At 51.2% G+C, this 26,128-nt stretch overlaps 1 protein-coding gene across 1 annotated transcript in view; it reads left to right on the forward strand.

Moving 5' to 3' along the window:
* Positions 1 to 26,128, forward strand: part of LOC311125696 (transcriptional regulator ATRX-like) — a gene marked incomplete at its 5' end in the record, with an annotated part of 98,307 nt that overhangs the window by 47,506 nt on the left and 24,673 nt on the right. The window contains one exon of the mRNA XM_084199730.1: positions 1,086 to 1,277. Within this exon, the coding sequence (XP_084055856.1) occupies positions 1,086 to 1,277 (192 nt within the window). The remainder of the gene's footprint in view (positions 1 to 1,085; positions 1,278 to 26,128) is intronic.

The raw sequence follows: 26,128 nt of genomic DNA on the forward strand, positions 1-26,128 counted from the left end.
AATACGTGGTCTGTTGTACGGTAATTTGGTAAAAACCCAATTTGACATTTGTTCAGTACATTGTTTCACCGAGGAAATGAACTAGTCTGCTGTTAATGATAATGCAGAGGATTTTCCCAAGGTTGCTGTTGACGCATATCCCACGGTAGTTATTGGGGTCAAATTTGTCTCCACTTTTGTGGATTGGGGTGATCAGTCCTTGGTTCCAAATATTGGGGAAGATGCCCATGCTGAGGATGATGTTAAAGAGTTTAAGTATAGCCAATTGGAATTTGTGGTCTGTATATTTTATCATTTCATTGAGGATACCATCAACACCACAGGCCTTTTTGGGTTGGAGGGTTTGTATTTTGTCCTGTAGTTTATTCAATGTAATTGGAGAATCCAGTGGGTTCTGGTCTTTAATAGTTGATTCTAAGATTTGCATTTGATCATGTATATGTTTTTGCTGTTTGTTCTTTGTTATAGGGCCAAAAAGATTGGAGAAGTGGTTTACCCATACATGTCCGTTTTGGATAGATAGCTCTTCGTGTTGTTGTTTGTTTGGTGTTTTCTAATTTTCCCAGAAGTGGTTAGAGTCTATGGATTCTTCAATTACATTGAGCTGATTTCTGACGTGCTGTTCCTTCTTTTTCCGTAGTGTATTTCTGTATTGTTTTAGTGATTCACCATAGTGAAGGCGTAGGCTCTCCTCTCCTCTCCTCTCCTCTCCTCTCCTCTCCTCTCCTCTCCTCTCCTCTCCTCTCCTCTCTCTGTGTGTATCTGTAATGACCCCCTTTTCTACCTGATGGTGTTTGACTGCTTCTGAGGAAGACTATTTCTGAAAAGTTGACTAGAGTTGATCTGCATTCTGCTCTGTCCCTTTAACCTCTTCCTCTCTCAGGGTACTGTAGATGTAAACCTGTCCCTCTTCCCCTCTCAGGGTACTGTAGATGTAAACCTGTCCCTCTTCCCCTCTCAGGGTACTGTAGATGTAAACCTGTCCCTCTTCCCCTCTCAGGGTACTGTAGATGTAAACCTGTCCCTCTTCCCCTCTCAGGGTACTGTAGATGTAAACCTGTCCCTCTAACCTCTTCCCCTCTCAGGGTACAATGGAAGAGAAGATCTACGACCGCCAGGTGGCTAAACAGTCTCTGTCCTTCAGAGTGGTGGATCAACAGCAAATAGAGAGACACTTCACCATGAATGAGCTGACAGAGCTCTACGCCTTTGAACCTGACCTTCTGGATGATCCCACTGGCAAGAAGAGCAAGAGGACCACTCCCATGCTGCCAAAGGTACAGAGGCAGGATGGGATGGCTGGGGGGGTAATCTCTCTTGGACAGACGTATGGGATGGCTGGGGGGGTGTGTAATGTAACTTCTGTCCCAGGGGACTATGGGATGGATGGCTGGGGGGGTGTGTAATGTAACTTCTGTCCCAGGGGACTATGGGATGGCTGGGGGGGTGTTAATGTAACTTCTGTCCCAGGGGACTATGGGATGGCTGGGGGGGTGTAATGTAACTTCTGTCCCAGGGGACTATGGGATGGCTGGGGGGGTGTAATGTAACTTCTGTCCCAGGGACTATGGGATGGCTGGGGGGGGTGTAATGTAACTTCTGTCCCAGGGGACTATGGGATGGCTGGGGGGGTGTAATGTAACTTCTGTCCCAGGGGACTATGGGATGGCTGGGGGGGTGTAATGTAACTTCTGTCCCAGGGGACTATGGGATGGCTGGGGGGGTGTAATGTAACTTCTGTCCAGGGGACTATGGGATGGCTGGGGGGGTGTAATGTAACTTCTGTCCCAGGACTATGGGATGGCTGGGGGGGGGGGGTGTAATGTAACTTCTGTCCCAGGGGACTATGGGATGGCTGGGGGGGTGTAATGTAACTTCTGTCCCAGGGGACTATGGGATGGCTGGGGGGGTGTAATGTAACTTCTGTCCCAGGGGACTATGGGATGGCTGGGGGGGTGTAATGTAACTTCTGTCCCAGGGGACTATGGGATGGCTGGGGGGGTGTAATGTAACTTCTGTCCCAGGGGACTATGGGATGGCTGGGGGGGTGTAATGTAACTTCTGTCCCAGGGGACTATGGGATGGCTGGGGGGGTGTAATGTAACTTCTGTCCCAGGGGACTATGGGATGGCTGGGGGGGTGTAATGTAACTTCTGTCCCAGGGGACTATGGGATGGCTGGGGGGGTGTAATGTAACTTCTGTCCCAGGGGACTATGGGATGGCTGGGGGGGTGTAATGTAACTTCTGTCCCAGGGGACTATGGGATGGCTGGGGGGGTGTAATGTAACTTCTGTCCCAGGGGACTATGGGATGGCTGGGGGGGGGGGGGGGGGGGTGTAATGTAACTTCTGTCCCAGGGGACTATGGGATGGCTGGGGGGGGGGTGTAATGTAACTTCTGTCCCAGGGGACTATGGGATGGCTGGAGGGGGGGGTGTAATGTAACTTCTGTCCCAGGGGACTATGGGGTGGCTGGGGGGGTGTAATGTAACTTCTGTCCCAGGGGACTATGGGATGGCTGGGGGGGGGTGTAATGTAACTTCTGTCCCAGGGGACTATGGGATGGCTGGAGGGGGGGGTGTAATGTAACTTCTATCCCAGGGGACTATGGGATGGCTGGGGGGGTGTAATGTAACTTCTGTCCCAGGGGACTATGGGATGGCTGGGGGGGTGTAATGTAACTTCTGTCCCAGGGACTATGGGATGGCTGGGGGGGGGGGTGTAATGTAACTTCTGTCCCAGGGGACTATGGGATGGCTGGGGGGGTGTAATGTAACTTCTGTCCCAGGGGACTATGGGATGGCTGGGGGGGTGTAATGTAACTTCTGTCCCAGGGGACTATGGGATGGCTGGGGGGGTGTAATGTAACTTCTGTCCCAGGGGACTATGGGATGGCTGGGGGGGTGTAATGTAACTTCTGTCCCAGGGGACTATGGGATGGCTGGGGGGGGGGGGGGGGGGTGTAATGTAACTTCTGTCCCAGGGGACTATGGGATGGCTGGGGGGGTGTAATGTAACTTCTGTCCCAGGGGACTATGGGATGGCTGGGGGGGGGGGGGGTGTAATGTAACTTCTGTCCCAGGGGACTATGGGATGGCTGGGGGGGTGTAATGTAACTTCTGTCCCAGGGGACTATGGGATGGCTGGGGGGGTGTAATGTAACTTCTGTCCCAGGGGACTATGGGATGGCTGGGGGGGTGTAATGTAACTTCTGTCCCAGGGGACTATGGGATGGCTGGGGGGGTGTAATGTAACTTCTGTCCCAGGGACTATGGGATGGCTGGGGGGGGGGTGTAATGTAACTTCTGTCCCAGGGGACTATGGGATGGCTGGGGGGGTGTAATGTAACTTCTGTCCCAGGGGACTATGGGATGGCTGGGGGGGTGTAATGTAACTTCTGTCCCAGGGGACTATGGGATGGCTGGGGGGGTGTAATGTAACTTCTGTCCCAGGGGACTATGGGATGGCTGGGGGGGTGTAATGTAACTTCTATCCCAGGGGACTATGGGATGGCTGGGGGGGTGTAATGTAACTTCTGTCCCAGGACTATGGGATGGCTGGGGGGGGGGGTGTAATGTAACTTCTGTCCCAGGGGACTATGGGATGGCTGGGGGGGGGGGGGGGGGGTGTAATGTAACTTCTGTCCCAGGGGACTATGGGATGGCTGGGGGGGGGGTGTAATGTAACTTCTGTCCCAGGGGACTATGGGATGGCTGGGGGGGTGTAATGTAACTTCTGTCCCAGGGGACTATGGGATGGCTGGGGGGGTGTAATGTAACTTCTGTCCCAGGGGACTATGGGATGGCTGGGGGGGTGTAATGTAACTTCTGTCCCAGGGGACTATGGGATGGCTGGGAGGGGGGGGGGGTGTAATGTAACTTCTGTCCCAGGGGACTATGGGATGGCTGGGGGGGTGTAATGTAACTTCTGTCCCAGGGGACTATGGGATGGCTGGGAGGGGGGGGTGTAATGTAACTTCTGTCCCAGGGGACTATGGGATGGCTGGGGGGGTGTAATGTAACTTCTGTCCCAGGGGACTATGGGATGGCTGGGGGGGTGTAATGTAACTTCTGTCCCAGGGGACTATGGGATGGCTGGGGGGGTGTAATGTAACTTCTGTCCCAGGACTATGGGATGGCTGGGGGGGGGTGTAATGTAACTTCTGTCCCAGGGGACTATGGGATGGCTGGGGGGGTGTAATGTAACTTCTGCCCCAGGGGACTATGGGATGGCTGGGGGGGTGTAATGTAACTTCTGTCCCAGGGGACTATGGGATGGCTGGGGGGGTGTAATGTAACTTCTGTCCCAGGGGACTATGGGATGGCTGGGGGGGTGTAATGTAACTTCTGTCCCAGGGGACTATGGGATGGCTGGGGGGGGGGGTGTAATGTAACTTCTGTCCCAGGGGACTATGGGATGGCTGGGGGGGTGTAATGTAACTTCTGTCCCAGGGGACTATGGGATGGCTGGGGGGGTGTAATGTAACTTCTGTCCCAGGGGACTATGGGATGGCTGGGGGGGGGTGTAATGTAACTTCTGTCCCAGGGGACTATGGGATGGCTGGGGGGGGGGGGGTGTAATGTAACTTCTGTCCCAGGGGACTATGGGATGGCTGGGGGGGTGTAATGTAACTTCTGTCCCAGGGGACTATGGGATGGCTGGGGGGGTGTAATGTAACTTCTGCCCCAGGGGACTATGGGATGGCTGGGGGGGTGTAATGTAACTTCTGTCCCAGGGGACTATGGGATGGCTGGGGGGGTGTAATGTAACTTCTGTCCCAGGGGACTATGGGATGGCTGGGGGGGGGGTGTAATGTAACTTCTGTCCCAGGGGACTATGGGATGGCTGGGGGGGTGTAATGTAACTTCTGTCCCAGGGGACTATGGGATGGCTGGGGGGGGGGGGGGTGTAATGTAACTTCTGTCCCAGGGGACTATGGGATGGCTGGGGGGGTGTAATGTAACTTCTGTCCCAGGGGACTATGGGATGGCTGGGGGGGTAGGGGGTGTAATGTAACTTCTGTCCCAGGGGACTATGGGATGGCTGGGGGGGGGGGGGGGGTGTAATGTAACTTCTGTCCCAGGGGACTATGGGATGGCTGGGGGGGGGTGTAATGTAACTTCTGTCCCAGGGGACTATGGGATGGCTGGGGGGGGGGGGGGTGTAATGTAACTTCTGTCCCAGGGGACTATGGGATGGCTGGGGGGGTGTAATGTAACTTCTGTCCCAGGGGACTATGGGATGGCTGGGGGGTGTAATGTAACTTCTGTCCCAGGGGACTATGGGATGGCTGGGGGGGGGGGGGGTGTAATGTAACTTCTGTCCCAGGGGACTATGGGATGGCTGGGGGGGTGTAATGTAACTTCTGTCCCAGGGGACTATGGGATGGCTGGGGGGGGGGGGTGTAATGTAACTTCTGTCCCAGGTGACTATGGGATGGCTGGGGGGGTGTAATGTAACTTCTGTCCCAGGGGACTATGGGATGGCTGGGGGGGTGTAATGTAACTTCTGTCCCAGGGGACTATGGGATGGCTGGGGGGGTGTAATGTAACCTCTGTCCCAGGGGACTATGGGATGGCTGGGGGGGTGTAATGTAACTTCTGTCCCAGGGGACTATGGGATGGCTGGGGGGGTGTAATGTAACTTCTGTCCCAGGGGACTATGGGATGGCTGGGGGGGGGGTGTAATGTAACTTCTGTCCCAGGGGACTATGGGATGGCTGGGGGGGTGTAATGTAACTTCTGTCCCAGGGGACTATGGGATGGCTGGGGGGGTGTAATGTAACTTCTGTCCCAGGGGACTATGGGATGGCTGGGGGGGGGTGTAATGTAACTTCTGTCCCAGGGGACTATGGGATGGCTGGGGGGGGGGGGGTGTAATGTAACTTCTGTCCCAGGGGACTATGGGATGGCTGGGGGGGTGTAATGTAACTTCTGTCCCAGGGGACTATGGGATGTGACTAATAACGAGGAACAATTGTGTCATTTGGACGAATCACGATTTTGTGTGCAACCTCACCTGTCATCTCAGAATCTGGGAAGTGGAGGGGAGATAAGGCCCAGCTGGCCCCCTGCCCCCTGAGATCAGGCCCAGCTGGCCCCCTGCCCCCTGAGATCAGGCCCAGCTGGTCCCCTGAGATCAGGCCCAGCTGGTCCCCTGAGATCAGGCCCAGCTGGCCCCCTGAGATCAGGCCCAGCTGGCCCCCTGAGATCAGGCCCAGCTGGCCCCCTGAGATCAGGCCCAGCTGGCCCCCTGCCCCCTGAGATCAGGCCCAGCTGGCCCCCTGCCCCCTGAGATCAGGCCCAGCTGACCCCCTGCCCCCTGAGATAAGGCCCAGCTGGCCCCCTGAGATCAGGCCCAGCTGGCCCCCTGCCCCCTGAGATCAGGCCCAGCTGGCCCCCTGCCCCCTGAGATCAGGCCCAGCTGACCCCCTGCCCCCTGAGATAAGGCCCAGCTGACCCCCTGAGATCAGGCCCAGCTGGCCCCCTGAGATCAGGCCCAGCTGGCCCCCTGCCCCCTGAGATCAGGCCCAGCTGGCCCCCTGAGATCAGGCCCAGCTGGCCCCCTGCCCCCTGAGATCAGGCCCAGCTGGCCCCCTGCCCCCTGAGATCAGGCCCAGCTGGCCCCCTGCCCCCTGAGATCAGGCCCAGCTGACCCCCTGCCCCCTGAGATAAGGCCCAGCTGACCCCCTGAGATCAGGCCCAGCTGGCCCCCTGAGATCAGGCCCAGCTGGCCCCCTGAGATCAGGCCCAGCTGGCCCCCTGCTCAGGAACAGGCCCCACCCCCATTACTGTGTTTAAACCCTCTCATGAAAGACACAACGCAATATATATCCTTCACTAGAACAACGACTGACCAAATAACCTTTACATGCCAAGATGCTGCCTGTTAACCTGCTCCCTCTGTACCCTGGAATAAGTTAGTGTTTGTGCTGGAATGTGTGTGTTGCAGGTTACTTTGAACTTTAGAGCTGTCATTAACTCTGTTGTTTATCCCTCCCTCAGTCTGTCCAGCCTGCGTCTACCCTCTACTCTCTCTGTGTCTCTCTCTCTCTCTCTCTCTCTCTCTCTCTCTCTCTCTCTGTCTCTCTTCCGGCCTGCGTCTACCCTCCAGCTCTCTCTCTCGTTCCCTTGTTTCCTCTCCTCCAATGGGTGCAGGTGCTGTGTGACAGGCTGGTTTGGCCCCTGAGGGCCGGCCCCCCTGCCGTTTAATGATCTCAGCCTTTAGAGAGGCTGTCCTACAGCACAACACAGCTGCACCGTCATTATGCTGTTTACTGCCTTTTACCAGATAGATGGATGAATCAGTTGGACAGGATAGATGGATGAATCAGTTGGACAGGATAGATGGATGAATCAGTTGGACAGTATAGATGGATGAATCAGTTGGACAGGATAGATGGATGAATCAGTTGGAGAGGATTACATTTTAGTCATTTAGCAGACGCTCTTATCCAGAGCGACTTACAGTTAGTGAGTGCATACATTTGTATTTTTTATACTGGAATCGAACCCACAACCCTGGTGTTGCAAATGCCATGCTCTACCAACTGAGCTACATCCGACGCTGGGCCAATTGTGCGCCGCCCCATGGGTCTCCCAGTCGCGGCCGGCTACGACAGAGCCTGGATTCGTACCAGGATCTCTAGTGGCACAGTTAGCACTGCGATGCAGAGCCTTAGACCACTGCACCATTCAGGAGGACATATGGATGAATCAGTTGGAAGGAGAGGATAGATGGATGAATCAGTTGGAAGGAGAAGATAGATGGATGATTCAGTTGGAGAGGATAGATGGATGAATCAGTTGGAGAGGATAGATGGATGAATCAGTTGGAGAGGATAGATGGATGAATCAGTTGGAGAGGATAGATGGATGAATCAGTTGGAGAGGATAGATGGATGAATCAGTTGGAGAGGATAGATGGATGAATCAGTTGGAGAGGATAGATGGATGAATCAGTTGGAGAGGATAGGATGGATGAATCAGTTGGAGGATAGATGGATGAATCAGTTGGAGAGGATAGTTGGATGAATCAGTTGGAGAGGATAGATGGATGAATCAGTTGGAGAGGATAGATGGATGAATCAGTTGGAGAGGATAGATGGATGAATCAGTTGGAGAGGATAGATGGATGAATCAGTTGGAGAGGATAGATGGATGAATCAGTTGGAGAGGATAGATGGATGAATCAGTTGGAGAGGATAGATGGATGAATCAGTTGGAGAGGATAGATGGATGAATCAGTTGGAAGGAGAGGATAGATGGATGAATCAGTTGGAAGGAGAGGATAGATGGATGAATCAGTTGGAAGGAGAGGATAGATGGATGAATCAGTTGGAAGGAGAGGATAGATGGATGAATCAGTTGGAGAGGGTAGATGGATGAATCAGTTGGAAGGAGAGGATAGATGGATGAATCAGTTGGAAGGAGAGGATAGATGGATGAATCAGTTGGAAGGAGAAGATAGATGGATGAATCAGTTGGAAGGAGAGGATAGATGGATGAATCAGTTGGAGAGGATAGATGGATGAATCAGTTGGAGAGGATAGATGGATGAATCAGTTGGAGAGGATAGATGGATGAATCAGTTGGAGAGGATAGATGGATGAATCAGTTGGAGAGGATAGATGGATGAATCAGTTGGAGAGGATAGATGGATGAATCAGTTGGAAGGAGAGGATAGATGGATGAATCAGTTGGAAGGAGAGGATAGATGGATGAATCAGTTGGAAGGAGAGGATAGATGGATGAATCAGTTGGAAGGAGAGGATAGATGGATGAATCAGTTGGAGAGGGTAGATGGATGAATCAGTTGGAAGGAGAGGATAGATGGATGAATCAGTTGGAAGGAGAGGATAGATGGATGAATCAGTTGGAAGGAGAAGATAGATGGATGAATCAGTTGGAAGGAGAGGATAGATGGATGAATCAGTTGGAAGGAGAGGATAGATGGATGAATCAGTTGGAGAGGATAGATGGATGAATCCATCCTCAGTTGGAAGGAGAGGATAGATGGATGAATCAGTTGGAAGGAGAGGATAGATGGATGAATCAGTTGGAAGGAGAGGATAGATGGATGAATCAGTTGGAAGGAGAGGATAGATGGATGAATCAGTTGGAAGGAGAGGATAGATGGATGAATCAGTTGGAGAGGGTAGATGGATGAATCAGTTGGAGAGGGTAGATGGATGAATCAGTTGGAAGGAGAGGATAGATGGATGAATCAGTTGGAAGGAGAGGATAGATGGATGAATCAGTTGGAAGGAGAAGATAGATGGATGAATCAGTTGGAAGGAGAAGATAGATGGATGAATCAGTTGGAGAGGATAGATGGATGAATCAGTTGGAGAGGATAGATGGATGAATCAGTTGGAATGAGAACATAGATGGATGAATCAGTTGGAAGGAGAAGATAGATGGATGAATCAGTTGGAAGGAGAGGATAGATGGATGAATCAGTTGGAGAGGATAGATGGATGAATCAGTTGGAGAGGATAGATGGATGAATCAGTTGGAAGGAGAAGATAGATGGATGAATCAGTTGGAAGGAGAAGATAGATGGATGAATCAGTTGGAAGGAGAAGATAGATGGATGAATCAGTTGGAAGGAGAGGATAGATGGATGAATCAGTTGGAAGGAGAGGATATATGGATGAATCAGTTGGAAGGAGAGGATAGATGGATGAATCAGTTGGAAGGAGAGGATAGATGGATGAATCAGTTGGAGAGGATAGATGGATGAATCAGTTGGAGAGGATAGATGGATGAATCAGTTGGAAGGAGAAGATAGATGGATGAATCAGTTGGAGAGGATAGATGGATGAATCAGTTGGAGAGGATAGATGGATGAATCAGTTGGAGAGGATAGATGGATGAATCAGTTGGAGAGGATAGATGGATGAATCAGTTGGAGAGGGTAGATGGATGAATCAGTTGGAGAGGGTAGATGGATGAATCAGTTGGAAGGAGAGGATAGATGGATGAATCAGTTGGAAGGAGAGGATAGATGGATGAATCAGTTGGAGAGGATAGATGGATGAATCAGTTGGAGAGGATAGATGGATGAATCAGTTGGAAGGAGAAGATAGATGGATGAATCAGTTGGAGAGGATAGATGGATGAATCAGTTGGAGAGGATAGATGGATGAATCAGTTGGAGAGGATAGATGGATGAATCAGTTGGAGAGGATAGATGGATGAATCAGTTGGAGAGGGTAGATGGATGAATCAGTTGGAGAGGGTAGATGGATGAATCAGTTGGAAGGAGAGGATAGATGGATGAATCAGTTGGAAGGAGAGGATAGATGGATGAATCAGTTGGAAGGAGAAGATAGATGGATGAATCAGTTGGAAGGAGAAGATAGATGGATGAATCAGTTGGAAGGAGAAGATAGATGGATGAATCAGTTGGAAGGAGAAGATAGATGGATGAATCAGTTGGAAGGAGAAGATAGATGGATGAATCAGTTGGAAGGAGAGGATAGATGGATGAATCAGTTGGAGAGGATAGATGGATGAATCAGTTGGAGAGGATAGATGGATGAATCAGTTGGAGAGGATAGATGGATGAATCAGTTGGAGAGGATAGATGGATGAATCAGTTGGAAGGAGAAGATAGATGGATGAATCAGTTGGAAGGAGAAGATAGATGGATGAATCAGTTGGAGAGGATAGATGGATGAATCAGTTGGAGAGGATAGATGGATGAATCAGTTGGAAGGAGAAGATAGATGGATGAATCAGTTGGAGAGGATAGATGGATGAATCTGTTGGAAGGAGAGGATAGATGGATGAATCAGTTGGAAGGAGAAGATAGATGGATGAATCAGTTGGAGAGGATAGATGGATGAATCTGTTGGAAGGAGAGGATAGATGGATGAATCAGTTGGAAGGAGAAGATAGATGGATGAATCAGTTGGAAGGAGAAGATAGATGGATGAATCAGTTGGAGAGGATAGATGGATGAATCAGTTGGAGAGGATAGATGGATGAATCAGTTGGAAGGAGAAGATAGATGGATGAATCAGTTGGAGAGGATAGATGGATGAATCAGTTGGAGAGGATAGATGGATGAATCAGTTGGAGAGGATAGATGGATGAATCAGTTGGAGAGGATAGATGGATGAATCAGTTGGAGAGGACAGATGGATGAATCAGTTGGAGAGGACAGATGGATGAATCAGTTGGAGAGGATAGATGGATGAATCAGTTGGAAGGAGAGGATAGATGGAGGTGTTGGTCAGAGAGGATAGATGGAGGTGTTGGTTAGAGAGGATAGATGGAGGTGTTGGTTAGAGAGGATAGATGGAGGTGTTGGTTAGAGAGGATAGATGGAGGTGTTGGTTAGAGAGGATAGATGGAGGTGTTGGTTAGAGAGGATAGATGGAGGTGTTGGTCAGAGAGGATAGATGGAGGTGTTGGTTAGAGAGGATAGATGGAGGTGTTGGTTAGAGAGGATAGATGGAGGTGTTGGTTAGAGAGGATAGATGGAGGTGTTGGTTAGAGAGGATAGATGGAGGTGTTGGTCAGAGAGGATAGATGGAGGTGTTGGTTAGAGAGGATAGATGGAGGTGTTGGTTAGAGAGGATAGATGGAGGTGTTGGTTAGAGAGGATAGATGGAGGTGTTGGTCAGAGAGGATAGATGGAGGTGTTGGTCAGAGAGGATAGATGGAGGTGTTGGTCAGAGAGGAACGAGGGTGAGATGTGTCTTGATGTTTAACGAGCCAACTAAGCCCAGTGATGTTTCTATGACAGGGTTTACTGCCCACTATTAATATGATATGGAGCAGACCGCCTCTTAAACCAGATGACCTGCTCTGTTCTGGCCAGAGCCTAGTAAAGCTGTTGGTTCTGGTGGGCCAGATAAAGCTGTTAGTTCTGGTGGTCCAGATAAAGCTGTTAGTTCTGGTGGGCCAGATAAAGCTGTTAGTTCTGGTGGGCCAGATAAAGCTGTTAGTTCTGGTGGGCCAGATAAAGCTGTTGGTTCTGGTGGTCCAGATAAAGCTGTTGGTTCTGGTGGGCCAGATAAAGCTGTTAGTTCTGGTGGGCCAGATAAAGCTGTTAGTTCTGGTGGGCCAGATAAAGCTGTTAGTTCTGGTGGGCCAGATAAAGCTGTTAGTTCTGGTGGGCCAGATAAAGCTGTTGGGCTAGATACAGCTGCAGTACTATGGAAGGCATTCACTGCCTGCTGGAATGATCCAGCGATGCGTCTGAGTCTCTGTCAGACTCCTATGCTGCTGAAGCCTTGACCCTTTGTCCACACGGAGAAAAGTTGGGTGGCAGATTGGCATCTGTCCTCTTTAGTACGGCTATCCTTTAAGTATCTCTCTCTGGTTTTCCAGTGAGGTATCCAGGATCAAAGACACTGACAACACAGAACCTGTTGGTAGGACAGGCAGTTGTAACAAATAAACTACCTCTCACCCTCTTCCCCTCACCCTCTCTCCTCTTCCCCTCACCCTCTCTCCTCTTCCCCTCACCCTCTCTCCTCTTCCCCTCACCCTCTCTCCTCTTCCCCTCACCCTCTCTCCTCTTCCCCTCACCCTCTCTCCTCTTCCCCTCACCCTCTCCTCTTCCCCTCACCCTCTCTCCTCTTCCCCTCACCCTCTCTCCTCTTCCCCTCACCCTCTCTCCTCTTCCTCTCACCCTCGCTCCTCTTCCCCTCACCCTCTCTCCTCTTCCCCTCACCCTCTCTCCTCTTCCCCTCACCCTCTCCTCTTCCCCTCACCCTCTCTCCTCTTCCCCTCACCTCTCACCCTCTCTCCTCTTCCCCTCACCCTCTCTCCTCTTCCTCTCACCCTCTCTCCTCTTCCTCTCACCCTCTCTCCTCTTCCCCTCACCTCTCACCCTCTCTCCTCTTCCCCTCACCCTCTCTCCTCTTCCCCTCACCCTCTCTCCTCTTCCCCTCACCCTCTCTCCTCTTCCCCTCACCCTCTCTCCTCTTCCCCTCACCCTCTCTCCTCTTCCCCTCACCCTCTCTCCTCTTCCCCTCACCCTCTCTCCTCTTCCCCTCACCCTCTCACGCTCTCTCCTCTATCCCTCACCCCAAGTAGTTTTTCTAGTCTCCATCTCCATCTCTCTGTCAGTCTACCTGATGGTGTATCATTACCCCATCCCTCTATTTAAGACACTCCTTGCCTGCATCCCAAATGGTACCTTGTTCCCTATATAGGGCACTACTTTAAACCAGAGCCCTGTGGGACCTGGTTAAAGGTAGTGCACTAAATAGGGAATAGGGTACCATTTGAGACGCACCCCTCTCGTCCTCCTGCTCTAGAGCAGTGAACACTAGTTGGAGACCAAGGAAGCAGCTTGTTTCCTCCTAATGATAAGGTTGGGAGCCGCCAGGGGCCACTAACCAGACACTGGAGAAGCCCCAACACACACACACACACACACACACACACACACACACACACACACACACACACACACACACACACACACACACACACACAGACACACACAGAGGCAGGTACATAAGGGGCCCTGCTGGCCCAGGTGTGTGTTCCCAGCAGGTGATATAGTAGACTTTAGCTGCTCTACAGGACTGACAGGCCAGTCTCTACTGACTGGAGCTCTACAGGACTGACAGGCCAGTCTCTACTGTCTGACTGGAGCTCTACAGGACTGACAGGCCAGTCTCTACTGTCTGGAGCTCTACAGGACTGACAGGCCAGTCTCTACTGTCTGACTGGAGCTCTACAGGACTGACAGGCCAGTCTCTACTGACTGGAGCTCTACAGGACTGACAGGCCAGTCTCTACTGTCTGACTGGAGCTCTACAGGACTGACAGGCCAGTCTCTACTGTCTGACTGGAGCTCTACAGGACTGACAGGCCAGTCTCTACTGTCTGACTGGAGCTCTACAGGACTGACAGGCCAGTCTCTACTGTCTGCCTGGAGCTCTACAGGACTGACAGGCCAGTCTCTACTGTCTGACTGGAGCTCTACAGGACTGACAGGCCAGTCTCTACTGTCTGACTGGAGCTCTACAGGACTGACAGGCCAGTCTCTACTGTCTGACTGGAGCTCTACAGGACTGACAGGCCAGTCTCTACTGTCTGGAGCTCTACAGGACTGACAGGCCAGTCTCTACTGTCTGTCTGGAGCTCTACAGGACTGACAGGCCAGTCTCTACTGTCTGGAGCTCTACAGGACTGACAGGCCAGTCTCTACTGTCTGACTGGAGCTCTACAGGACTGACAGGCCAGTCTCTACTGACTGGAGCTCTACAGGACTGACAGGCCAGTCTCTACTGACTGGAGCTCTACAGGACTGACAGGCCAGTCTCTACTGTCTGTCTGGAGCTCTACAGGACTGACAGGCCAGTCTCTACTGTCTGGAGCTCTACAGGACTGACAGGCCAGTCTCTACTGTCTGTCTGGAGCTCTACAGGACTGACAGGCCAGTCTCTACTGACTGGAGCTCTACAGGACTGACAGGCCAGTCTCTACTGTCTGACTGGAGCTCTACAGGACTGACAGGCCAGTCTCTACTGTCTGGAGCTCTACAGGACTGACAGGCCAGTCTCTACTGTCTGACTGGAGCTCTACAGGACTGACAGGCCAGTCTCTACTGTCTGACTGGAGCTCTACAGGACTGACAGGCCAGTCTCTACTGACTGGAGCTCTACAGGACTGACAGGCCAGTCTCTACTGTCTGTCTGGAGCTCTACAGGACTGACAGGCCAGTCTCTACTGTCTGACTGGAGCTCTACAGGACTGACAGGCCAGTCTCTACTGACTGGAGCTCTACAGGACTGACAGGCCAGTCTCTACTGACTGGAGCTCTACAGGACTGACAGGCCAGTCTCTACTGTCTGTCTGGAGCTCTACAGGACTGACAGGCCAGTCTCTACTGACTGGAGCTCTACAGGACTGACAGGCCAGTCTCTACTGTCTGACTGGAGCTCTACAGGACTGACAGGCCAGTCTCTACTGACTGGAGCTCTACAGGACTGACAGGCCAGTCTCTACTGTCTGTCTGGAGCTCTACAGGACTGACAGGCCAGTCTCTACTGACTGGAGCTCTACAGGACTGACAGGCCAGTCTCTACTGACTGGAGCTCTACAGGACTGACAGGTCAGTCTCTACTGTCTGTCTGGAGCTCTACAGGACTGACAGGCCAGTCTCTACTGACTGGAGCTCTACAGGACTGACAGGCCAGTCTCTACTGACTGACTGGAGCTCTACAGGACTGACAGGCCAGTCTCTACTGTCTGGAGCTCTACAGGACTGACAGGCCAGTCTCTACTGACTGGAGCTCTACAGGACTGACAGGCCAGTCTCTACTGTCTGTCTGGAGCTCTACAGGACTGACAGGCCAGTCTCTACTGTCTGTCTGGAGCTCTACAGGACTGACAGGCCAGTCTCTACTGACTGGAGCTCTACAGGACTGACAGGCCAGTCTCTACTGTCTGTCTGGAGCTCTACAGGACTGACAGGCCAGTCTCTACTGTCTGGAGCTCTACAGGACTGACAGGCCAGTCTCTACTGACTGGAGCTCTACAGGACTGACAGGCCAGTCTCTACTGTCTGGAGCTCTACAGGACTGACAGGCCAGTCTCTACTGTCTGTCTGGAGCTCTACAGGACTGACAGGCCAGTCTCTACTGTCTGGAGCTCTACAGGACTGACAGGCCAGTCTCTACTGACTGGAGCTCTACAGGACTGACAGGCCAGTCTCTACTGACTGACTGGAGCTCTACAGGACTGACAGGCCAGTCTCTACTGTCTGTCTGGAGCTCTACAGGACTGACAGGCCAGTCTCTACTGTCTGGAGCTCTACAGGACTGACAGGCCAGTCTCTACTGTCTGGAGCTCTACAGGACTGACAGGCCAGTCTCTACTGACTGGAGCTCTACAGGACTGACAGGCCAGTCTCTACTGACTGGAGCTCTACAGGACTGACAGGCCAGTCTCTACTGTCTGTCTGGAGCTCTACAGGACTGACAGGCCAGTCTCTACTGTCTGTCTGGAGCTCTACAGGACTGACAGGCCAGTCTCTACTGTCTGTCTGGAGCTCTACAGGACTGACAGGCCAGTCTCTACTGACTGGAGCTCTACAGGACTGACAGGCCAGTCTCTACTGTCTGTCTGGAGCTCTACAGGACTGACAGGCCAGTCTCTACTGACTGGAGCTCTACAGGACTGACAGGCCAGTCTCTACTGTCTGCCTGGTGCTCTACAGGACTGACAGGCCAGTCTCTACTGACTGGAGCTCTACAGGACTGACAGGCCAGTCTCTACTGACTGGAGCTCTACAGGACTGACAGGCCAGTCTCTACTGACTGGAGCTCTACAGGACTGACAGGCCAGTCTCTACTGTCTGACTGGAGCTCTACAGGACTGACAGGCCAGTCTCTACTGACTGGAGCTCTACAGGACTGACAGGCTGGAGGGGGAGGAGGTACAGGGGAGGAGCCTGGGGCTGGTAACTGTAGGCAGTGCTTTATTGTGCTGTAGGCAGTGCTTTATCGGGGGGTACCACAACACATTGTGAGGGGGATGGGGGGTTATCCAGGGGCCTCTGAGGTACCAGAACTATCTATGGTCGTAAAATGGACAGCGCTCTCCAAGGTGCTGAATAATTCAAAAATGTTTTAGACATCACTGCAGAACTCTCCATGAGACTATAGTATGCCAGTATAGCCTAATGATCTACTCTCACTGCAGAACACCAGCCATATGCATACATATTCAGCTGTGGGGCTTTACAAGACCAGAATTTCATATAATTTTCAAGACAATGTAGCAGTAGAGCAAATATCACTATCGGAATATAACTTGTAATTAAATGTATCAGCAGAACGCACATGAGAATATACAGGCCTCCAATGCAAATTAATTACTTAAAAATCATACAATGTGATTTTCTGGATTTTTTTTCCGTCTCTCACAGTTGAAGTTTACCTATGATAAAAATTACAGACCTCTACATGCTTTGTAAGTAGGAAAACCTGCAAAATCGGCAGTGTATCAAATACTTGTTCTCCCCACTGTATAGGCCTGTGATGGAAGCGCATATTCAGATTAACTTCACAGTACAGAACAAGTTTGTAAAGGAAAAATATGTTCCTACCTTAGTTTTCAAAACCTCCCACAACGACTCTCCCCATGTCAAGTCCATTTAACTCCTGACAGTCAGTTTCTTGCTCCAAGCCATGAGCGGGCCTGTCGCTGTGACGTTTAGCCTCCTAAGGCTGTTCTGAAGACTGGCTGTAGTCTATTTTTTCATTTTGATTGTTAACTCTAACCTGGATGTCCTCTTTAGTGTTAACTCTAACCTGGATGTCCTCTTTAGTGTTAACTCTAACCTGGATGTGTCTACAAGGCTTGCTGCCTTGGTTTGGGCAAAACACTTTTTTCTGAGGGCTCTTTTGTTGTTATTTTACTTCGGAGGCAGAGGACATTACTGTACAGTCGTGGTCAAAAGCTTTGAGAATGACACAAGTATTGGTCTTCACAAAGTTCGCTGCTTCAGTGTTATGAGATATTTTTGTCAGATGTTACTATGGTATACTGAAGTATAATTACAAGCATTCCATAAGTGGCAAAGGCTTTTATTGACAATTACATTAAGTTTATGCAAAGAGTCAATATTTGCAGTGTTGACCCTTCTTTTTCAAGACCTCTGCAATCCGCCCTGGCATGCTGTCAATTAACTTCTGGGCCAAATCCTGACTGATGGCAGCCCATTCTTGCATAATCAATGCTTGGAGTTTGTCAGAATTTGTGGGTTTTTGTTCGTCCACCCACCTCTTGAGGATCGACCACAAATTCTGGCCATGGACCCAAAATGTTGATGTTTTGTTCCCCGAGCCACTTAGTTATCACTTTTGCCTAATGGAAAGGTGCTCCATCATGCTGGAAAAGGCATTGGTCGTCACCAAACTGTTCTTGGATGGTTGGGAGAAGTTGCTCTCGGAGGATGTGTTGGTACCATTCTTTATTCATGGATGTTTTGTGAGTGAGCCCACTCCCTTGGCTGAGAAGCAACCCCACACATGAATGGTCTCAGGATGCTTTACTGTTGGCATGACACAGGACTGATGGTAGCGCTCACCTTGTCTTCTCCAGACAAGGTGTTTTCCGGATGCCCCAAACAATCGGAAAGGGGATTCATCAGAGAAAATGACTTTACCCCAGTCCTCAGCAGTCCAATCCCTGTACCTTTTGCAGAATATTAGTCTGTCCCTGATGTTTTTCCTGGAGAGAAGTGGCTTCTTTGCTGCCTTTCTTGACACCAGGCCATCCTCCAAAAGTATTCGCCTCACTGTGCGTGCAGATGCACTCACACCTGCCTGCTGCCATTCCTGAGCAAGCTCTGCACTGGTGGTGCCCCGATCCCACAGCTGAATCAACTTTAGGAGACGGTCCTGGCGCTTGCTGGACTTTCTTGGGCGCCCTGACGCCTTCTTCACAACAATTGAACCTCTCTCCTTGAAGTTCTTGATGATCTGATAAATGGTTGATTTAGGTGCAATCTTACTAGCAGCAATATCCTTGCCTGTGAAGACCTTTTTGTGCAAAGCAATGATGACGGCACGTGTTTCCTTGCAGGTAACCATGGTTAACAGAGGAAGAACAATGATTTCAAGCACCACCCTCCTTTTAAAGCTTCCAGTCTGTTATTCTAACTCAATCAACATGACAGAGTGATCTCCAGCCTTGTCCTCGTCAACACTCTCACCTGTGTTAACGAGAGAATCACTGACATGATGGCAGCTGGTCCTTTTGTGGCAGGGCTGAAATGCAGTGGAAATGTTTTTGGGGGATTAAGTTCATTTTCAAGGCAAATAGGAACTTTGCAATTAATTGCAATTAATCTGATCACTCTTCATGACATTCTGGAGTATATGCAAACTGCCATCATCATAACTGAGGCAGCAGACTTTGTGAAAATTAGTATTTGTGTCATTCTCAACTCAGAAGTTCCCCCAGGCTCTCCAGCAATGTCGTGTTCTCCTCTGGCTCGTTCTGGGTTCGATTCACCATCTTTCTCTGGATTTTTGGACTTGAAAAACGACATCAAACTTGATTGCCTTTTCTTATCCATTTTTTTATTTGGCTTTCCCACGTTTCAAATTCAGTAGTGAGACTAGCCTAGCAACGTGAAGAGATTACGTAGGGACCTCTTCACTAGCTGACCACCAGTACCAGTTACTTCCCTATAACCTCCAAAGGGAGCAGGTCTGGAATCAGTGTGGCAAGATAGGATGATTACACAGAAGGATCACAGCGCTTTTACCTGACGGTTTTTCTGGGGGGTGGGAGAAATGACGAGGAGGTAACTTGATTTAATTTTGACCGCTTTTATTAGAATGTTTACACTGCGAACAGTGAAAGAATTAATACAACGAGAAGTTCCGTTGGTGCCGGAACGAACAAAACCATATCTGAGAGGTGCCGGATCCTGTTCCGGCAGGATCCAGCTCAAATTAAGCACTGACTAGAGGGGTAGAGGAGGTAGAGGAGGAGTCTGCCTGTGGCTGGGTGACTGGGGAGGATCCGTCTCTCTCTGTCCCGGTGGGTAATTAGGGGCCAGTTGACTTCCTGTTCCTAATGAGCCTCAGCACAGACTGGTGTGACACGGTACACACACACACACACACACGCCTCAAACCTTGCCAGCCTGGATGAAAGGACTGGGACATGCGTTTGTGCGTGCAACTGTGTGCATGCATGCAGGAGAGGTAGAGAGAGAGAGACGCCGAGCCTGGGGGGACTTCTGAGGTTACAGTGCATTCGGAAAGTATTCAGACCCCTTCACTTTTTCCACATTTTGTTACGTTTCAGCCTTATTCTAAAATATATTAGTTTTTTCCCTCATCAATCTAATGACAAAGCAAAAACATGAAATCACATTTACATAAGTATTCAGACCCTTTACTCAGTACTTTGTTGAAGCACCTTTGGCAGCGATTACAGCCTCGAGTCTTCTTGGGTATGACGCTACAAGCTTGGCACACCTGTATTTGGGGAGTTTCTCCCATTCTTCTCTGCAGATCCTCTCAAGCTCTGTCAGGTTGGATGGGGAGCGTCGCTGCACAGCTATTTTCAGGTCTCTCCAGAGATGTTAGATCTGGTTCAAGTCCGGGCTCTGGCTGGGCCACTCAAGGACATTCAGAGACTTGTCCTGAAGCCACTCCTGTGTTGTCTTGCCTGTGTGCTTAGGGTCGTTGTCCTGTTGGAAGGTGAACCTTTGCCCCAGTCTGAGGTCCCGAGCGCTCTGGAGCAGGTTTTCATCAAGGATCTCTCAGGACTTTGCTCCGTTCATCTTTCCCTTGATCCTGACTAGTCTCCCAGTCCCTGCCACTGAAAAACATCCCCACAGCATGATGCTGCCACCACCGTGCTTCACCGTAGGGATGGTGCCTGGTTTCCTCCAGACGTGACGCTTGGCATTCAGGCCAAAGAGTTCAATCTTGGTTTCATCAGACCAGAGAATCTTATTTCTCATGGTCTGAGAGTCCTTTAGGTGCGTTTTGGCAAACTCCAAGCGGGCTGTCATGTACCTTTTACTGAGGAGTGGCTTCCGTCTGGCCACTCTACCATAAAGGCCTGATTGGTGGAATGCTGCAGAGATGGTTGTCCTTCTGGAAGGTTCTCCCATCTCCACAGAGGAACTCTGGAGCTCTGTCAGAGTGACCATCGAGTTCTTGGTCACCTCCCATTTTCGGCCTGGATTAGATTCATAGGCCTGGATTAGACTTTATAGGCCTGGATTAGACTCATAGGCCTGGATTAGACTCATAGGCCTGGATTAGACGGTTGCGTTCAAGACACGATCTTGTTTATTGATCTGTTTGTCAGGCAGAAATAATACGGTGACCCTCTCTGGCGGGACCCTCTCTGGCGGACCCTCTCTGGCGGGACCCTCTCTGGCGGACCCTCTCTGGCGGACCCTCTCTGGCGGGACCCTCTCTGGCGGGACCCTCTCTGGCGGACCCTCTCTGGCGGGACCCTCTCTGGCGGGACCCTCTCTGGCGGGACCCTCTCTGGCGGGACCCTCTCTGGCGGACCCTCTCTGGCGGGACCCTCTCTGGCGGGACCCTCTCTGGCGGACCCTCTCTGGCGGGACCCTCTCTGGCGGGACCCTCTCTGGCGGACCCTCTCTGGCGGACCCTTTCTGGCGGACCCTCTGCTGCTCTCTCCCTCCCTACGCGTTAACTGACCATCAGATGCAGACATCAGTCCAGTAAAATAAAAATTTAATGCAAATTATTTTAATTTCTGCTCACTCAGCTGTGCCTCACAAGTAATACAACTGATATAGGTTGGATAAAAACAAACCAATCAGCGCAGTAGATCTGGACTTGGATTTGACTCAGCAAAGGAATTAAGACTGATCTCGGAGGCAGCGGTAAAGCAAAGCTTAATCATAACAAAACTATTCCTGGTGATCCGTACCGGTGCTCCTAAATTAAAACTCCAGGTCTCACAGCAAAATATTTTGTTGCAAATGCGGCCAAATTGCGCACTCATCCAGCTCAAATTAAACACTGACTAGAGGAGGTAGAGGAGGAGTCCTTCTGGAAGGTTCTCCCATCTCCACAGAGAGAGTGCGGCCAAATTGCGCACTCAAAAGCCAAACTTGTTCCTCAGACTTTGTTCCCTTGAAAACCCTGTCTAATAAAACTACTGGAGTGGAGTGGGGGGGATCTACCGCTTCCCTCATTCTGAGAATGCCCACCCAGTCTCTCTCCTCTCTCCCCCTTCTCTTTCATCACTCTTCTCCTGCTCTTCCCCCCTCTCGCTCTCTCTCCCTCCCTCTCTTGTCAGTAAGGTGATAACCTCCCTCGCTCTTGCAGAATGACAATGTCCCAGGTCCAGTTACTGTCATTAGGTCTCCCTCAGAACACACACGGTGCACAGCCAAACACAAATGTGCCTTTATTTTGTGATGAAACCATATATAGTACCTTCACATCCCTTGACTTTTTCCACATTCTTGAGTGGCAGTTACAGTTTTGACTTAAATCTACTTTAAAATCTATGGCAAGACCTGGAAATAGCTGTCTAGCAATGATCAACAGCCAATTTGACAGAGCTTGAAGAATTATGAAAATAATAATGGGCAAATGTTTAATCCAGGTGTGGAAAGCTTAGACTTACCCAGAAAGACTCACAGCTGTAATCACGGCAAAATGTGCACTCAAACCAGCTGTTGGACTTTATTTGTCAACTCTGATCATATTAACATAATTTATTTTTTCCATTTTTAGGGTTTTGATTAGGGGTGTGAATACTTATGCAAATTCGATATTTTGGTATTTCATTGGTATTTCATTTTCAATACATTTGCCAAAATGTCTAAAAACATATTTTCACTTTGTCATTATGGGGTATTGTGTGTAGATGGGTGAGGGAAAAATCGATTTACTCCATTTTGAATTCAGGCTGAAACAACAAGATGTGGAAAAGGTCAAGGGGTATGAATACTTTCTGAAGGCGCTGAATATCCTGATCAGATAGACATGTGGATGGATGCCTTATCTGGTGTCAGTGGCTGAGCTTGGCCTGCTAGTATCCTCATGTGGATGGATGCCTTGTCTGGTGTCAGTGGCTGAGCTTGGCCTGCTAGTATCCACATGTGGATGGATGCCTTGTCTGGTGTCAGTGGCTGAGCTTGGCCTGCTAGTATCCACATGTGGATGGATGCCTTGTCTGGTGTCAGTGGCTGAGCTTGGCCTGCTAGTATCCACATGTGGATGGATGCCTTGTCTGGTGTCAGTGGCTGAGCTTGGCCTGCTAGTATCCACATGTGGATGGATGCCTTGTCTGGTGTCAGTGGCTGAGCTTGGCCTGCTAGTATCCACATGTGGATGGATGCCTTGTCTGGTGTCAGTGGCTGAGCTTGGCCTGCTAGTATCCTCATGTGGATGGATGCCTTGTCTGGTGTCAGTGGCTGAGCTTGGCCTGCTAGTATCCACATGTGGATGGATGCCTTGTCTGGTGTCAGTGGCTGAGCTTGGCCTGCTAGTATCCACATGTGGATGGATGCCTTGTCTGGTGTCAGTGGCTGAGCTTGGCCTGCTAGTATCCTCATGTGGATGGATGCCTTGTCTGGTGTCAGTGGCTGAGCTTGGCCTGCTAGTATCCACATGTGGATGGATGCCTTGTCTGGTGTCAGTGGCTGAGCTTGGCCTGCTAGTATCCTCATGTGGATGGATGCCTTGTCTGGTGTCAGTGGCTGAGCTTGGCCTGCTAGTATCCACATGTGGATGGATGCCTTGTCTGGTGTCAGTGGCTGAGCTTGGCCTGCTAGTATCCTCATGTGGATGGATGCCTTGTCTGGTGTCAGTGGCTGAGCTTGGCCTGCTAGTATCCACATGTGGATGGATGCCTTGTCTGGTGTCAGTGGCTGAGCTTGGCCTGCTAGTATCCACATGTGGATGGATGCCTTGTCTGGTGTCAGTGGCTGAGCTTGGCCTGCTAGTATCCAGATGTGGATGGATGCCTTGTCTGGTGTCAGTGGCTGAGCTTGGCCTGCTAGTATCCTCATGTGGATGGATGCCTTGTCTGGTGTCAGTGGCTGAGCTTGGCCTGCTAGTATCCACATGTGGATGGATGCCTTGTCTGGTGTCAGTGGCTGAGCTTGGCCTGCTAGTATCCTCATGTGGATGGATGCCTTGTCTGGTGTCAGTGGCTGAGCTTGGCCTGCTAGTATCCACATGTGGATGGATGCCTTGTCTGGTGTCAGTGGCTGAGCTTGGCCTGCTAGTATCCACATGTGGATGGATGCCTTGTCTGGTGTCAGTGGCTGAGCTTGGCCTGCTAGTATCCACATGTGGATGGATGCCTTGTCTGGTGTCAGTGGCTGAGCTTGGCCTGCTAGTATCCTCATGTGGATGGATGCCTTGTCTGGTGTCAGTGGCTGAGCTTGGCCTGCTAGTATCCACATGTGGATGGATGCCTTGTCTGGTGTCAGTGGCTGAGCTTGGCCTGCTAGTATCCACATGTGGATGGATGCCTTGTCTGGTGTCAGTGGCTGAGCTTGGCCTGCTAGTATCCACATGTGGATGGATGCCTTGTCTGGTGTCAGTGGCTGAGCTTGGCCTGCTAGTATCCACATGTGGATGGATGCCTTGTCTGGTGTCAGTGGCTGAGCTTGGCCTGCTAGTATCCACATGTGGATGGATGCCTTGTCTGGTGTCAGTGGCTGAGCTTGGCCTGCTAGTATCCTCATGTGGATGGATGCCTTGTCTGGTGTCAGTGGCTGAGCTTGGCCTGCTAGTATCCACATGTGGATGGATGCCTTGTCTGGTGTCAGTGGCTGAGCTTGGCCTGCTAGTATCCACATGTGGATGGATGCCTTGTCTGGTGTCAGTGGCTGAGCTTGGCCTGCTAGTATCCTCATGTGGATGGATGCCTTGTCTGGTGTCAGTGGCTGAGCTTGGCCTGCTAGTATCCACATGTGGATGGATGCCTTGTCTGGTGTCAGTGGCTGAGCTTGGCCTGCTAGTATCCTCATGTGGATGGATGCCTTGTCTGGTGTCAGTGGCTGAGCTTGGCCTGCTAGTATCCACATGTGGATGGATGCCTTGTCTGGTGTCAGTGGCTGAGCTTGGCCTGCTAGTATCCTCATGTGGATGGATGCCTTGTCTGGTGTCAGTGGCTGAGCTTGGCCTGCTAGTATCCACATGTGGATGGATGCCTTGTCTGGTGTCAGTGGCTGAGCTTGGCCTGCTAGTATCCACATGTGGATGGATGCCTTGTCTGGTGTCAGTGGCTGAGCTTGGCCTGCTAGTATCCAGATGTGGATGGATGCCTTGTCTGGTGTCAGTGGCTGAGCTTGGCCTGCTAGTATCCTCATGTGGATGGATGCCTTGTCTGGTGTCAGTGGCTGAGCTTGGCCTGCTAGTATCCACATGTGGATGGATGCCTTGTCTGGTGTCAGTGGCTGAGCTTGGCCTGCTAGTATCCTCATGTGGATGGATGCCTTGTCTGGTGTCAGTGGCTGAGCTTGGCCTGCTAGTATCCACATGTGGATGGATGCCTTGTCTGGTGTCAGTGGCTGAGCTTGGCCTGCTAGTATCCACATGTGGATGGATGCCTTGTCTGGTGTCAGTGGCTGAGCTTGGCCTGCTAGTATCCACATGTGGATGGATGCCTTGTCTGGTGTCAGTGGCTGAGCTTGGCCTGCTAGTATCCTGGTTGTACAGTGAAGGGGGGGGTCTGACTGGATGGTAAAGTCTGGCTGGAGGGTTGGGTCTGGCTGTAGGGTTGGGTCTCTGTCTGGCTGGAGGGTTGGGTCTCTGTCTGGCTGGAGGGTTGGGTCTCTGTCTGGCTGGAGGGTTGGGTCTCTGTCTGGCTGTAGGGTTGGGTCTGGCTGTAGGGTTGGGTTCTGTCTGGCTGGAGGGTTGGGTCTCTGTCTGGCTGTAGGGTTTGGTCTGGCTGTAGGGTTGGGTCTCTGTCTGGCTGTAGGGTTGGGTCTGGCTGTAGGGTTGGGTCTCTGTCTGGCTGGAGGGTTGGGTCTCTGTCTGGCTGGAGGGTTGGGTCTGGCTGTAGGGTTGGGTCTGGCTGTAGGGTTGGGTCTGTGATGGGTCTCTGTCTGGCTGTAGGGTTGGGGCTCTATCTGGCTGGAGGGTTGGGGCTGTGATTGGTCTCTGTCTGGCTGTATGGTTGGGGCTGTGATTGGTCTCTGTCTGGCTGTAGGGTTGGGGCTGTGATTGGTCTCTGTCTGGCTGTAGGGTTGGGGCTGTGATTGGTCTCTGTCTGGCTGTAGGGTTGAGTCTCTGTCTGGCTGTAGGGTTGGGGCTGTGATTGGTCTCTGTCTGGCTGTAGGGTTGGGTCTCTGTCTGGCTGTAGGGTTGGGGCTGTGATGGGTCTCTGTCTGGCTGTAGGGTTGAGGCTGTGATTGGTCTCTGTCTGGCTGGAGGGTTGGGGCTGTGATGGGTCTCTGTCTGGCTGTAGGGTTGGGGCTGTGATTGGTCTCTGTCTGGCTGTATGGTTGGGGCTGTGATTGGTCTCTGTCTGGCTGTAGGGTTGGGGCTGTGATGGGTCTCTGTCTGGCTGTAGGGTTGGGTCTCTGTCTGGCTGGAGGGTTGGGTCTCTGTCTGGCTGTAGGGTTGGGTCTCTGTCTGGCTGGAGGGTTGGGTCTCTGTCTGGCTGGAGGGTTG

This window comes from Coregonus lavaretus, assembly GCF_964263955.1.
Source record: "Coregonus lavaretus genome assembly, contig: HAP1_SCAFFOLD_1107, whole genome shotgun sequence".
NCBI lineage: Eukaryota > Metazoa > Chordata > Actinopteri > Salmoniformes > Salmonidae > Coregonus > Coregonus lavaretus.